At 41.5% G+C, this 16,680-nt stretch overlaps 1 protein-coding gene across 1 annotated transcript in view; it reads left to right on the top strand.

Annotated features, from left to right (window-relative positions):
* IFT57 (intraflagellar transport 57) overlaps nucleotides 1-16,680 on the top strand; it is a 39,937-nt gene that overhangs the window by 5,821 nt on the left and 17,436 nt on the right. Inside the window, exon 2 of the mRNA XM_054045476.1 lies at nucleotides 9,652-9,814. Within this exon, the coding sequence (XP_053901451.1) occupies nucleotides 9,652-9,814 (163 nt within the window). The remainder of the gene's footprint in view (nucleotides 1-9,651; nucleotides 9,815-16,680) is intronic.

The raw sequence follows: 16,680 nt of genomic DNA, 5'->3' as shown, positions 1-16,680 counted from the left end.
GTGGCCATTCTGGGGTGAACAGAACCAAAGACCGGTTGGGGAAGTCCTTCCACTGGGAGGGAATGGGCAAGGACGTTGCTAATTATGTCCGGTCTTGTGAGGTGTGCCAACAAGTGGGAAAACCCCAAGACCAGGTTAAAGCCCCTCTCCAGCCACTACCCATAATTGAGGTCCCATTTCAGCGCGTAGCTGTGGATATTCTGGGTCCTTTCCCAAAGAAGACACCCAGAGGAAAGCAGTACGTACTGACTTTCATGGATTTTGCTACCCGATGGCCGGAAGCAGTACCCTTAAGCAACACCAGGGCTAAAAGTGTGTGCCAGGCATTAACAGACATTTTTGCCAGGGTAGGTTGGCCCTCCGACATCCTTACAGATTCGGGAACTAACTTCCTGGCAGGAACCATGGAAAACCTGTGGGAAGCTCATGGGGTGAATCACTTGGTTGCCACCCCTTACCACCATGAAACCAATGGCCTGGTGGAGAGGTTTAATGGAACTTTGGGGGCCATGATACGTAAATTTGTAAATGAACACTCCAATGATTGGGACCTAGTGTTGCAGCAGTTGCTTTTTGCCTACAGGGCTGTACCACATCCCAGTTTAGGGTTTTCACCATTTGAACTTGTGTATGGCCGTGAGGTTAAGGGGCCATTACAGTTGGTGAAGCAGCAATGGGAGGGGTTTACGCCTTCTCCAGGAACAAACATTCTAGACTTGGTAAGCAACCTACAAAACACCCTCCGACATTCTTTGGCCCTTGCTAAAGAAAACCTAAAGGATGCTCAGGAAGAGCAAAAGGCCTGGTATGATAAACATTCCAGAGAACGGTCCTTCAAAGTAGGAGACCAAGTCATGGTCTTAAAGGCAATCCAGGCCCATAAAATGGAAGTGTCGTGGGAAGGACCATTCACGGTCCAGGAGCGCCTAGGAGCTGTTAACTATCTCATAGCCTCCCCCACCTCCAACATAAAGCCTAAAGTATACCATGTTAATTCTCTTAAGCCCTTTTATTCCAGAGAATTAAACGTTTGCCAGTTTACAGCCCAGGAAACAGATGACGCGGAGTGGCCTGAAGGTGTCTACTACGAAGGAAAAAAGGATGGTGGCATGGAAGAGGTGAACCTCTCCATGACCCTTGGACGTCTGCAGCGACAGCAGATCAAGGAGCTGTGCACAAGCTTTGCACCAATTTTCTCAGCCACTCCAGGATGGACCGAATGGGCATACCACTCCATTGACACAGGTAATGCTCACCCTATTAGAACCCCACCCTACCGGGAGTCACCTCATGCCAAAACTGCTATACAAAGGGAGATCCAGGACATGCTACAGATGGGTATAATCCGCCCCTCTAAGAGTGCATGGGCATCTCCAGTGGTTCTAGTTCCCAAACCAGATGGGGAAATACGCTTTTGCGTGGACTACCGTAAGCTAAATGCTGTAACTCGTCCTGACAACTATCCAATGCCACGCACAGATGAGCTATTGGAGAAATTGGGACATGCCCAATTCATCTCTACTTTAGACTTAACCAAGGGGTACTGGCAAGTACCACTAGATGAACCCGCTAAGGAAAGGTCAGCCTTCGTCACCCAGGCAGGGGTGTATGAATTCAATGTACTCCCTTTCGGGTTGCGAAATGCACCCGCCACCTTCCAAAGACTTGTAGATGGTCTCCTAGCGGGATTGGGAGAATCTGCAGTTGCCTACCTCGATGATGTGGCCATTTTTTCTGATTCATGGGCAGAGCACATGGAGCACCTGGAAAAAGTTTTCGAGCGCATCCAGCAGGCAGGACTAACTGTTAAGGCTAAAAAGTGTCAAATAGGCCAAAACAGAGTGACTTACCTGGGGCACCAGGTGGGTCAAGGAACTATAAATCCCATACAGGCCAAAGTGGATGCTATCCAAAAGTGGCCGGTTCCAAAGTCTAAGAAACAGGTCCAATCCTTCTTAGGCTTGGCTGGATATTATAGGCGATTTGTACCCCACTACAGCCAAATCGCCGCCCCGCTGACAGACCTAACCAGAAAGAAACAGCCAAATGCAGTTCAGTGGACTAATGAATGTCAAAAGGCCTTTAACCAGCTTAAGGCAACACTCATGTCTGACCCTGTGCTAAGGGCCCCAGACTTTGACAAACCGTTCCAAGTAACCACAGATGCGTCCGAGCGAGGCGTGGGAGCAGTTTTAATGCAGGAAGGACCGGATCAAGAATTCCATCCTGTCGTATTTCTCAGTAAGAAACTGTCTGAGAGGGAAAGCCATTGGTCAATCAGCGAAAAGGAATGCTATGCCATTGTGTATGTGCTGGAAAAGCTACGCCCATATGTTTGGGGACGGCGTTTCCAACTACAAACAGACCATGCTGCGCTACAGTGGCTTCATACCGCCAAGGGAAATAACAAAAAACTTCTTCGGTGGAGTTTAGCTCTCCAAGATTTTGATTTTGAAATACAACACATTTCGGGAGCTTCTAACAAAGTGGCTGATGCACTCTCCCGGGAAAGTTTCCCAGAGTTAACTGGTTAACAATTGTTTTTGGAATAAAACATATTGTTAGTTTTTATATAATCAGTAGTATGTCTAAAGGTACATGTGTCTTATTAACTCTGTTTTCTCCTAGAACTCCAGGGAAAAATCACAGCCAGTGTGGAACCGAACATCCAACACTATCTGTGATTTGGGGGGCGTGTCATAACTATAAAGGGAAGGGTAATAGCTGTCCTGTGTACAGTACTATAAATCCCTCCTGGCCAGAGACTCCAAAATCCTTTTCCCTGTAAAGGGTTAAGAAGCTCAGGTAACCTGGCTGGCATCTGACCTAAAGGACCAATAAGGGGACAAGATACTTTCAAATCTTGGGGGGGGAAGGCTTTTGTTTGTGTTCTTTGTTTGGGAGTTCTTTCGTTCTCGGGGACTGAGAGGGACCAGACATCAATCCAGGTTCTCCACATCTTTCTAAGCAAGTCTCTCCTATTTCAAACTTGTAAGTAAATAGCCAGGCAAGGCGTGTTAGTTTTCCTTTGTTTTCTCAACTTGTAAATGTACCTTTTACTAGAGTGTTTCTCTTTGTTTGCTGTACTTTGAACCTGAGACTAGAGGGGAGTCCTCTGAGCTCTTTGTTTGATTACCCTGTAAGGTTGATTTCCATACTGATTTTACAGAGATGATTTTTACCTTTTTCTTTAATTAAAAACCTTCTTTTTAAGAACCTGATTGATTTTTTCCTTGGTTTAGATCCAAAGGGGTTTTGGATCTTGATTCACCAGGAGTTGGTGGGAGGAAGGAGGGGAATGGTTAATTTCCCCTTGTTTTAAATCCAAGGGGTTGGATTTGTTTTCACCAGGGATTTGGTGAAGGTTTTTCAAGGTTTCCCAGGGAGGGAATCCATTGAAAATGGTGGCAGCCGAACCAGAGCTAAGCTGGTAATTAAGCTTAGAAGTTTTTATGCAGGCCCCTACATTTGTACCCTAAAGTTCAAAGTGGGGATCTCAGTCCTGACACAAGGTCATTGAGACTAGTGGACAGTTCAGTGATGGTGTCTGCCCTTTTGAGGGTGGTGGCAGCAGTTCTTAAAGGAGGGTACAGCCATGGCACCTGCAGCACATTTGACACACTTGATGCTTGCTACCATAGCTGAGGATTCCCTCTATGTAGACTCTCCCTTCTGGAGCAGGGCCACAAGCCCAGACTGGTGGAATCACATTGTCATGCAGACTTGGAATGACTGTCAGTGGCTCCAGAACCTTTACATGAAGAAATAGACCTTCATGGAGCTGTGTGAGAAGCTTTCCCTGACCTTCCAGTGCCAGGATATGCATATGAGTGAGGCCATATCATTGAAGAAATGGGTAGCTATTGTCATCTAGAAGCTGGCTACTCCACAATGCTACAAGTCTGTGGCTAACCAGTTTGGTGTTGGCAGTTTGTGTGGATTGTGGTTATAAAAATAGCCATACTGGCTCAGACCAGTGGTCCATCTAGCCCAGTATCCTGTCTTCTGACAGTGGATGGTGTCAGATGCTTCAGAGGGAATGAACAGAACAGGGCAATTATCAAGTGATCCAGTCCCAGCTTCTAGCAGTTGGAGATTTAGCGACACCCAGAGCATGGCATTGTGTCCCTGACTGTCTTGTCTAATAACCATTGATGGACCTGTCCTCCATGAACTTACTTAATTTTTTTTTTTAACCCAGTTGTACTTTTGGCCATCACAACATCCCCAGGCAACGAGTTCCATAGGTGTTGGTGTGTGTTACATAAAGAAGTACTTCCTTATGTTTGTTTTAAACATGTTGCCTGTTAATTTCATTGAGTAACCCCTGGTTCTTGTGTTGTGTGAATATGGAAATTACACTTTCCTATTCATTTTCTCCATACCATTCATAGTTGTGAGGTGATTGATTACACCCACCAGCTTTGGGTTAATCACAGCCCTAACATTCCTGAAATAATTGCTGGCTTTGAGGGAATGGGCTTCCCAAACTGTGCTGGGGCCATTGATGGTAGTCATATGCCCATAGTTTATTTGCAAGGAGCAAGAGAATGTTAGCCACAAAGGGCACTACTTCCTAGTTATACAGGCCTTGGTCAACCACAGGTGCAGATTCATGAACACCAGCAAGGGGTGTACTGGCAAGGTGCATTATGCCAGGGTGCTGAGGAGACCTGGTGTTTACCTTTTTGGACAAACATGCACTAGTCCCTCCAAGTGATAGGGTGTCTGTGCCCACTAATTTTAGGGGATCCTGCTTATACCCTTTCCTGACATGGCTCATTAAACTGTACCCTGACTTCAGAAGGCCAGGCAAAAGAAGGTTCAGTTTCAGGGTTAGTGATTGTAGGATGAGGATGGAGTGCACATTTGGCAGACTTGGGAAAGACTGTGCTGCCTTCCCAGTGTTGCCAATATGATTGTGGCGTGCTGCACACTGCACAACCCCTGTGAGGCACGAGAAGAGCATTTTTTCTTGGAGTGGACTGAAAATGCTGCTGGTTTGCAGGCCCAATACAGGCAACCAGAAAGTGCACCTGTCATTACTGGGGATGGATCCAAACAGGCAAAGGATATCAGACATGCCTTGTGTAACCTCATCCTAGGTTCACGTGGTGATGTAGATGGTGGTGTGTGATGCTAGTAAACTGTTATGGGCCTTGGATTTTATGTGCCACTGCTATATTTTATGTGGACTTTACAGTATATTGAGGGCTTTGGTTGTTTGTATAAACATACTGCACTGGGAAAGGGGTGAAGTCAGCACGAATTGAGTAACCATTTCCATTGATTTTGTGGTGGTGTTTGAATAAACAATGCAGGGTTTTTTTGTTTTGTATTGGAGGGCGTCTTATCAGTTAAAACTAGTACTGTTGATTAATCGTAGTTAACTCAGATTTAACTCAAATTAATCGTGATAAAAAAATTAATTGCAGTTAATCGCCGTTTTAATCACACCGTTAATCTATAAAATACCAATTGAAATTTATTAAGTATTTTGGATCTTTTTCTACATTTTCAAATACATATTTCAGTTACAACACATAATACAAAGTATACACTGCTCACTTTATTATTATTTTTGATTACAAATATTTGCACTATAAAAATTATAAAAAATAGTATTTTTTCAGTTCATTTCATACAAGTACTGTAGTGCAATCTCTTTATCGTGAAAGTACAACATACAAATGTAGAATTTTTTTTGTTACATAACTGTACTCAAAAACAAATCAATGCAAAACTTTAGAGGCTACAAAGTCCACTCACTCCTCCTTGTTCAGCCAATCGCTAAGACAAACAAGTTTGTTTACATTTACGGTAGATAAGGCTGCTCACTTCTTATTTACAATGTCACCAGAAAGTGAGAACAGGCATTCACATGGGACTTTTGTAGCAGCATTGCAAGGTATTTACGTGCCAGATATGCTAAACATTTGTTTGCCCCGTCATGCTTTGGCCGTCATTCCAGAGGACATGCTTCTGTGCTGATGGTGCTTGTAGAAAAAATAATGCCTTAATTAAATTTGTGACCGAACTCCTTGGGGGAGAATTGTATGTCTCCGGTTCTGTTTTACCCAAATTCTGCAATATATTTCACGTTATAGTAGTCTCAGATAACTGAGCACATGTTCATTTTAAGAACACTTTCGCTGCAGATTTGACAAAACACAAAGCAGATACCAATGTGAGACAGCTACAGCACTCAACCCAAGGTTTAAGAATCTGAAGTGCCTTCCAAAATATGAGAGGGATTAGGTGTGGAGCATGCTTTCAGAAGTCTTAAAAGAGCAACACTCGGATGTGGAAACTACAGAACCCAAACCACCAAAAAAAGAAAATCAACCTTCTGTTGGTAGCATCTGACTCAGATTATGAAAATGAACTTGTATCGGTCCGCATTGCTTTGGATCGTTATCAAGCAGAACCTGTCATCAGCATGGACGCATGTCCCCTGGAATGGTGGACGAAGCATGAAGGGACATATGAATCTTTAGCACATCTACATGTAAATACCTTGCGATGCCAGCTGCAAGAGTGCCGTGCAAACGCCTGTTCTCAATGTCTTTCAGTGACATTGTGAACAAAAAACAGGCAGAATTATCTCCTGCAAATGTAAACAAACTTGTTTGTCTGAGTGATTGGCTGAACAAGAAATAGGACTGAGTGGACTCGTAGGCTCTACAGTTTTACATTGTTTTATTTTTGAATGCAGTTCTTTTTGTACATAATTCTACATTTTTAAGTTTATCTTTCATGATAGAGATGGCACTACTGTACTTAGGTGAACTGAAAAATACTGTTTTTTACAGTGCAAATATTTGTAATCAAAAATATAAAGTGAGCACTGTACATTTTGTATTCTGTTTTAATTGAAATCAATATATTTAAAAATGTAGAAGACATCCAAAAATATTTAAATAAATATTATTCTATTATTGTTTAATCGTGTGATTAATCACGATTTATTTTTTTTAATCACTTGCCAGCCCTAGTTAAAACCTAAAATTGGAAGCCCTAAGAATGTTTTCCACAGTTATATTTTGTGTAGGCAGTTGAGCTTCAATATGGATATAGTTTCATATGGATTCAGATTCTCTAATAAAACCTTTTTATAAAACTTGGACTTGTCCTACATTATAACCAAAACAATTTAAGAGCAAAGCATATTACAGTAACATTGAAAAACCTCCTTTGCATAGATTTTTTTTTTTTTTTTTTTTGAGTCTGGTGACTGAACAGCATAACAATGAATGGAGAGGGCTAGTGAGTTACAGAGATGGGCACTACAAGTATGCTGCACCCCAGAATCTGACTGATCATCTGGAGTTTCTACCACCTGGTTTTCAAGCATCACCAGCCTGGTGTGGGTGAAAAGTTGGGGGGAAAAAAACAATAATATGCTGAGCTAGGATGCACATGCTTTATAGTTATAGAATTGACAGCCTCCCTCTCCCATCGCAGACAGCATACTGTGACTAGACAGGGGCCGAAGAAAATATAGCCATCCTCAGGGAGCTTTGTTGCCATTAGGACTTGTAATGAAATCAGCCTGGGACACTGCAGCAATGCCAACAGCAGTGAAACTCAAAACAGTGCTCCAGCATGACAGTTAAAAACAGACCAGTAGCTTGCTAAAACATGCACTTATGCCTGCTAAGACTATAACCCAGATCCCTTTTTGTAACAATAAACATATTGTAAAATAAGCATGCTTTAGTAAATAATAATATAAACAAAGCTAGTTGCTTCTTGGTTGTTTTTCCTCTCTGGAAATCTATCTTGGATCCCATGTGATGTTGGGGAGCAGGGAAATGGCGCCACAGAAATGGCATGGCTTCTCTCCTCAACAGAAGTTAAATACAACCTCCTGCATGTAATATCCTCCAAAATAACAGTTTATATGGATCATAGCCCAAAAGGCCTCCCATTTATTATAATAACGAAGAATGTGTCTTCCACTTGCCAGGCACTGGGTCCTTCTCCATTGCCTCTTCCTCTTTGGGCTTCTTCCTGGGCCCATCTACGAACAGTTCATAGAATATCAAGGTTGGAAGGAACCTCAGGAGGTCATCTAGTCCAACCCCCTGCTCAAAGCAGGACCTAATCCCAACTAAATCATCCCAGCCAGGTCTTTGTCAAGCCTGACTTTAAAAAACTCTAAGGAAGGAGATTTCACCACCTCCCTAGGTAACCCATTCCAGTGCTTCACCACCCTCCTAGTGAAAAAGTTTTTCCTAATATCCAACCTAAACCTCCCCCACTGCAACTTGAGACCATTACTCCTTGTTCTGTCATCTGGTACCACTGAGAACAGTCTAGATCCATCCTCTTTGGAACCCCCTTTCAGGTAGTTGAAAACAGCTATCAAATCCCCCCTCATTCTTCTCTTCTGCAGACTAAACAATCCCAGTTCCCTCAGCCTCTCCTCATAACTCATGTGCTCCAGCCCCCTAATCATTTTTGTTGCCCTCCGCTGGACTCTTTCCAATTTTTCCACATCCTTCTTGTGTGTGGGGCCCAAACCTGGACACAGTACTCCAGGTGAGGTCTCACCAATGTCAAATAGAGGGGAATGATCACATCTCTCGATCTGGTGGCAATGCCCCTACTTATACAGCCCAAAATGCTGTTAGCCTTCTTGGCAACAAGGGCACACTGTTGATTCATATCCAGCTTCTCGTCCACTGTAATCCCCAAATGTCTAATATTTCATCTAATGAGGTTTCCTGATAAATGTAAGGAAGTCTTTTTAAGAAATGTAAGATTTGAAAATTTCATATTTGTTTAGTATTCTCCTATGTGGGTTTATATTTAAATTTGGAATTAATTCTTTCCTGACTTTTTTTTTTATATAATTAAGATTAACAACCCTTTGATACTGATATCTTTTTTTTGCACATTGTTTTTCTGTAGATTTATTATCCATTTTTTTCATGTGGCCACTCATGAGAACTGAAACTAATTATTTTTATACTGCATTTTTTTCCTTTGTTAGATTTCTAACGTTTCACTATCAGTCGAATTAATGTTATTCTGTGTACAGTTTGTTGGCAGGAACATTTTGCATAGACCCTTGCAAGGTGATCACTTGATGGTGATGTCTTTGGAATAATAGGGCCAGATTCTGAATTCACAGAAGTCAGTGGGAAGAGAATTGAGCCCACTGTATTTTAAGGGTCTGAGAGTGATGTAGAAGAGTCATTTGGGGTTTTATAAAAGTAAGAGGCTAGCTCGATTCAGAGTAATTGAAACTGCATGAGCCCAATTGAAACTACTTGAGCAAGCTGGAGAGTGAGGACCAAGGTCTGTTTGGTTCCACAGGGGGCTCCAAAAACAACTTACAAATTATTACATCATTAAGACATACTTGTTGGTTGCTCATTCAGTCAAGGCAGGAAACGTGAACTGCATGTAAAACCTGTAGTCTTATAGAAATTAGTCTTTCTCTGTGTCTCACATATATGATAGATACTAGTGGCTTGGATGGTCTCATTTTGTGACCTTATTTATGGTGGAAGCTACTAAAAGTGAATAGTTTATCACAAACTGACTTGTTAAGGAAACTGCTTTCCCATGCTGTTACCCTATAACTGAAGCATCTCAGGTTCAGAGAATCCCATATTTAACTTTTTTTCCCTTTTCAAACAGGCACTACTTTGCATTGCCCACTAATCCCGGCGAGCAGTTCTACATGTTTTGCACGCTTGCTGCTTGGCTGATTACTAAAGCAGGACATCCCTTTGAACAGCCGCAAGAATATGATGACCCCAATGCAACAATATCAAACATACTCTCAGAGTTGCGATCATTTGTAAGTGTTGAACATATTTTTGTGTTTTCAAAAGTGAGTTAGGTGCGCTTATAAACTTCAGAAATGGTAGTAATTGCTTCTTCAATCTCTATGCTCACAGTTCTGAAGACTTGACAGACTCTTGTTATTTGTAGGTTTCATATCATGAAACTTAACATGAAGCTTATAAAATCTGGGGCCACTAATTCCATGTAGTGAACTGCAAAAATGGCTTCATTCTACAATAAACTTTCTCTTAACCTTGGCTGCTATTGTCACTCACAAATCTCTGAGTAGTTCATAGATTCCAAGGCCAGAAGAGACTGTTATGATCATCTAGTGAATCTGATTGCCTGTATAACACAGGTCATAGAACTTCCCCAAAATAATTCCTAAAGCATAACTTTTAGAAAAACCTCCAATCTTGGTTTAACAATTGATGGAGAATCCACCACGACTCTTGGTAAATTGTTCCAATGGTTAATTGCCCTCACCGTTAAAAATTTATTCCTTTTTTCTGGTCTGAATTTGTCTAGCTTCAGCTTCCAGACACTGGATCTTGTTATACATGTGTTGCTCTCCTTGGGATACCCAGAACTGTAAGCAACTGTGGGTTCAAGCTGGAGCTTGAATGTCTACACTGCTGTTTTATAGCCCCACAGGCCAAGCCCCTTAAGCCAGAGTCAGCTGACATGGACCAGTGGGAGTATTTTATTGCAGTGTAAACATATCCTGTGTTACCCCTCTGCCACAGCAACTGAGAGTTGTGCTGTTGCTAACCTGTGTCTCAGCTCTCTTTTGACACTCCAGTCTATCTGCCTTGCCAGCAAACCCAGCGAGACTCTGCCAGTCCAAACCTTGGTACCTGCAAGGCAATCAGTGAACCCCAGTTTCTCTGTTCCCCAGAAACATTTCCCTGCAGTTTCCAGTCCCTCGCTGTAAACACACAGAAATTATTACGGTCGCTGTCGTCAAAGAGGCAGAGCGGACATCGGCCTAAGTATATTATCAGCGCTATGACCTTTGTCCATCAAACTTGTAATCTCATCAAAAAGACACATCAAGTTAGTTTGTACCTAAGTTACCACTAATTTTTAGTTCAATGAGCAGTTCTCTTTATCTGTCAAGACAAGGTCTGCTACCCATTTGTGCTTATATGTTGCCTGCTTTAACCTGTAAATAACTCTTTTTCCTACTTAATAAATCCTTAATTAGTTTACCATAGAATTGGCTACCAGTGTTTGTTTTTGGTTGCATGTTGGATGCAACACATTTTGAGTTAGAAATTCCAAGGATGGTCTATTACCGGCACAGCATATGTCACTCAAATTGAAGTTCCCGTGATCACATAGGTTTTTCCCCCAAGACATTATACACCTCTACCCCGATAGAACGTGACCCAATATAACACGAATTCGGATATAACACAGTAAAGCAGTGGGGAGCCCCAGGCCCTTTAAAGCAGCATTCGAGCCTTGCTGCTTTACCGCGTTATATCCAAATTCGTGTGGAGTCCCAGGCCCTTTAAATCCCCACCCGAGCCCCGCTGCCGGAGCTCCAGCAGTGATTTAAAGGGCTCCCCACAGTGGCTGGAGCACCAGGCCCTTTAAATCACCGCCGGGGAAGCAGGTCCAGTCCGGCACGGCGTACCGGCTCTTGTCGGTACGCTGTACCAGACCGAACCTGATATAACGCGGTCTCACCTATAAGGCGGTGAGATTGTTTTGGCTCCCGAGGACCGCGTTATATCGGGGTAGAGGTGTAGTTAGCTGCGTAAGAAAGTGGTGATTCTGTTCCTTTGTGTGATTTGGTGTTCTGTAGCAGACACCAACTAATACCCCATCTCGTGCTTTATCTACATTCACTATCGTTTTCTTCCAAATTATCAGTGACTCGGAAACAGGTAATGCCACTCTTTTTACCTAGAATGCCACTCCTCCTTCCCTTTTGTCCAACCAATCCTTTCTAAATAGATTGTAACTCTCATGCTGTCTGGAGTGGTTCACAGCCGTGAGTGCCATCCTCAGAGCAGACTGTCCAAGCAGGACAGGCACAGCAAACTGATAGTATGCTCTATAATTAGGTTTCACCAACCTAGTAACAAATGTGAACTCCTGGATCACTGTAACCATCTTACCGTGGAGTCACAGACAGCCCCTTGAGCACTCTAGTCTATCTTGCCATCCAGGCGAACTGGACTTAATGATAAATGGACACTTAAACCAAAACTCACAAAATATTCAGGTTGCTCCCAGTCCCAAGAGACCGATCCCTTACCTCAGTTCAATTTGTACCTTAGATCTCACACCAAAGACAAACACTGGTAGCCAATTCTACAGTAAACTAATTAAGGATTTATTAAGTAGGAAAAAGAGTTATTTACAGCTTAAAGCAGGCAACATATAAGCACAAATGAGTTACAGTCTGTGGTTCCAAAAGGTGACAGAGATGCAATAATCTGTCCACTGAATGTTTTTTAGGGCTAACCCAGGTTGACCCTAGGGGGAGGGTCTCAGCTTTTTGTTTCTTAGCTCAACCCCTATGAGAGCTCAAATAGCAAAGAGAAATTCAATTTCTCCTTGTCAGGGATTTTTATCCAAACTGATGTGATGAGTTCATGTATAGGTCTCTCCCTCCTGGAGGGAGTATGGAATGCAATCAACAAAGTCTCTGTCCTTTGATGCTACATGATACGTCATGTGCCTTCAATGGGCCATGGATGAGCACTTTACCTTAATCAGGGCTCCTTTTCCTGTTTGGTGAGTTACACAATTATAGAGGTTTATGGTGCAAATACTCAAGATAACTTTATACCATGGGACATAGAGATTATAAGTGATATATGCATCCTACCAGCATTTCATAAAGTCTAAATACTAAACACATCCTTAGCAATTTAACATCTAATATCTATTTTAGTAATGCCAACACACAGGAAAGCAAGACTGGTTGCCAGCTATGCATCTGTAACTGTTCAGTGAGGCCTGGCACCTGGTCTGCCAGCATCACCATAACCATTGATTTTAGCATTGCAATCATGTGAAACATTGCACCAGGTTTCAGTAATACCATCTAGATTAAATTTATGATAATTAAATGAGTGATTCCAGTTGCTCTTATTTGTTACCTACGCTCCTAGCATTGGTGTATAAGCAATTCAGGAATTTTTTATCTTCATGTTCTTTGGTTCCTTGAAAAATTTTGTTCTCAACCTCTCTCTTTGTGTGAAGTGAGTGTTTTATATTTTCCCTCTTTTTAAACTTCCCCTTTTGTTTTTAGTTTAACGCCCTCCTGACTACACTAGACAGTTAGCCCTCTCTCCCCTTAGAAAATTGGCTAATCTCCTGAGGGACAAAGTTTGGATGGCCTCCACCTCAGTAGAAGAGGAAGCAGTGTTCCATGAAAATAGTTGACTTTAGCATTCTGTAAAATGGGTTAAATCAGACATACTTTTTCCATTGCCACAATAGATACATGGGAAATACACTGCTATATAGACACTGAAGATTTTTCTCTTAAACCCTTGTACAAATGTTAATGTTCCTACTCCTGTTGAAATCAATGGTAAAATTCCCATGTAAGTGATTCAGAATTAGGCTCATACTTTGGAGTTCTTTCTTCTTCTATTAAGGAATAAAAGTCAGACACAAACTGCTCTGTTGACAGGAACTATTGGGAAATGTTTTTCCAACGAAGAAATTAAAAAAGAGTTAAAATTGAATTAAAAGAAAGAACTGATGAGGATAGATATTCCATGGACAGCAACTAGAGGAGGGTTGCAACCAGAGAATACTCCACAACAAATAGGTATTCAAAACCTATTGGAAAAAGCGAAACTATATAATGAATACTCTATTTTAAAATGTTTAAAGTGCCATCCTATGGAAGTGACTAATAATGGAGCATCTCCTTGGAATAGTAAGGATGCTCTTCCATAAACAAAATAGCAACTTATGCAACTGTTCCTTCTCTAGGACAGTAATAAACAGAAAAATTATAAACAAGAACATGAGCAAACTGTATGCTGGTAAGAACCTGCTGCTTCTTCTCCCATGCCCTATTTTCTACTCTGTTTGTTCCTTGCCTGTTTTTCATTTACCCCTACCTGCCTCCTTGCCCATTCAGCTGCCTTGCAGATCTTGATTCTCCAAAACCATTGTTGCCCTCTCAAAGATATTCCCAGGACTCCCAACTCTCAATAGCTATTGATTTCTCCCTCCCCATAGGGCTGCAGATTTTTTCCCCAAGGATGCATGTGTGTGGGGGGGGGGGGGGGAAGGGGACACTTGAGGGGTACCTTCTGTGCCATTCTGTTAGTTTCTTTCATAAGTTGTGGAAGTTCCTATCAATGTTCTCCTTAAAATTGGAAACAACCTTACCTTATGCAGCTGTTACAGGCCCATGTATCACTGCTGAATCATGACATAAATATTTTAGCAAAAATACTAGCTATCTGATTGCAGTCCATGCTCTTAGTTTATGTAAACCCAGATCAAACTGGACTCATTAGGATAAACAAATGTCAGATGCTATTCATGAGTCCTTGGAATAATCCGTAAATCCAGATCAAAACAAGATCCCCCAACTACAAGAAGGATGTGGAAAAATTGGAAAGAGTCCAGCGGAGGGCAACAAAAATGATTAGGGGTCTGGAGCACATGACTTATGAGGAGAGGCTGAGAGAACTGGGATTGTTTAGTCTCCAGAAGAGAAGAATGAGGGGGGATTTGATAGCAGCCTTCAACTACCTGAAGGGAGGTTCCAAAGAGGATGGAGCTCGGCTGTTCTCAGTGGTGGCAGATGACAGAACAAGGAGCAATGGTCTCAAGTTGCAGTGGGGGAGGTCCAGGTTGGATATCAGGAAAAACTATTTCACTAGGAGGGTGGTGAAACACTGGAATGCGTTACCTAGGGAGGTGGTGGAGTCTCCTTCCTTGGAGGTTTTTAAGGCCCGGCTTGACAAAGCCCTGGCTGGGATGATTTAGCTGGGAATTGGTCCTGCTTTGAGCAGGGGGTTGGACTAGATGACCTCTTGAGGTCCCTTCCAACTCTGATATTCTATGATTCTATGATTTGTTTTGTTATCACTTGACACACAGAGAGCTTTTGAAACGGAAAATTACACTCTATTATAAGCCCTGTCCTGTATGGAAGATTGCCCCCCAGTTCTTTAAATGGATAAATGCTCTTTACACAGATCAAAAGGAGCTGTGTGAGTTAATAGGACTAAATCTCCCCAGTTTGAATTACACAGAGGGCCTAAGCAAGGGTGTCCATTGTGTTCTTTACTTTTTGCACTGGCCATAGAGCTGATTAAACAGGAGATAGAAACAATAATCTATCACAGGAATAGCATTTGAAAGAACACATCAGCAAATAAAGCTATTTTCTGATGATATGTAATTATTTTTACCTAACCCAAACATTTCCCTAAAACTAGTATTTAAAGAAATTCATGATTTTGGGAAAGTGTTTAGACTGAAAGGAAATTGTCACATCTGAAATGCTAGCTATCTATATATTTGCCAGACTCTGAAGTCCTTCCAGAAAATATTTGGGTACAAATGGGCAACAAATTCTATAAAATACATGGGAATTCAAATCTCAAACAACCTAGAGCACTATGATTTAAATGTCAAACCACTATTTCAGCAAATAAAAAAGATCTGCAGTGCTCAGGGAAGTATGCAGTTTCTTGTTTGGGGAAAAATAAACTCAATCAAAATGAATATTTTGCCAAAGATTTCTTTCTTGTTTCAAGATTACAGAAATATAAAGGATGTTAGTATTTATATGGAATAAGAAAAGACCAAGAGTGAGTGCAGATACTTTGTACAAATTCATTGAACAGAGTGGCCTAGCTGTTCCAAATACTCTCTGATGTCAAGCCACCCATCTCAAAGCAGTAGTCCATGGGGATGCTCAAACTCAGCCAAACACCGGATCTTTATGGAACAAGAAAATTGTAGCAGTGTAAATATTGCTAGACTATGACAGATTATTATTATTATTATTATCTCCATTCAGAAATAGCAACGGTTATTCTATGGGTTTGGGATAGAATTATAAATAATTTTTTTCCCTCACCAATGACACCCATTGCAAATGTCCAGATCTTAAACCAGAGAGTTTTAAAGAATGGGGAGCCATCAACTACATATGGTTGGCCAGCTATTCAGCAAAGAAACTTTTCTAATTTATTTAGAGATCAAAACTAACTTGAACCAACCTACTCTCCCATGGTATCACTACATTCAAGTGTGGCATTATATGTCCCAATTTTCTAGAAAAACTGTCATATACAGAAAGCTAACTTGAATAGAAGTGATGGAGTCAGGCCAATTAGGAAACATAAAAATAACTATTTTACATCAGTCTTTGCAGGCGACTTTCCTAACTAAAACATGTCCATATATATATGATATGTTGGGAAATGACCTGGACAGACACATTACCCCAGACGAATGAGAGCTGAGCTGGAAAAGAGGGCTATCACTCTCACTCTGTAGCATGATAAAAGAAATTTTCTTAAGATACTGTTTGAATGGTACCTCATGCCAGTCAGGTTAAAAATGTATCCCCCTTCGATCTTTATATCTATATTGGAGAAAGTGTGGTGAAAGAAATTTTATGTCCAGTCAGAGAATATTGGGATGTGATTCATAATCAAATATTATAACTTGTTGGATACTTAACCCTCCTGCGGCTTTCTGGTGGAAATGGTCACACAAAAGGGAATGAATTAATTTCTCATCTGCTAGTAACTGCTCGGCTGTTGATAGCCTCTCCTTGGAAAAAGAAAAATAGTGCATCCAACTCTAGAGGAATTGTTCAAGAAATATGGAAAAATTAATGCACGAATTATGTACCCATCAAAACAGAGGATA

This window comes from Malaclemys terrapin, chromosome 1 (genome assembly GCF_027887155.1).
Source record: "Malaclemys terrapin pileata isolate rMalTer1 chromosome 1, rMalTer1.hap1, whole genome shotgun sequence".
NCBI lineage: Eukaryota > Metazoa > Chordata > Testudines > Emydidae > Malaclemys > Malaclemys terrapin.
The sequence above is the reverse complement of the archived record's forward strand: the minus strand, read 5'-3'. Positions and strand labels throughout refer to the sequence as shown.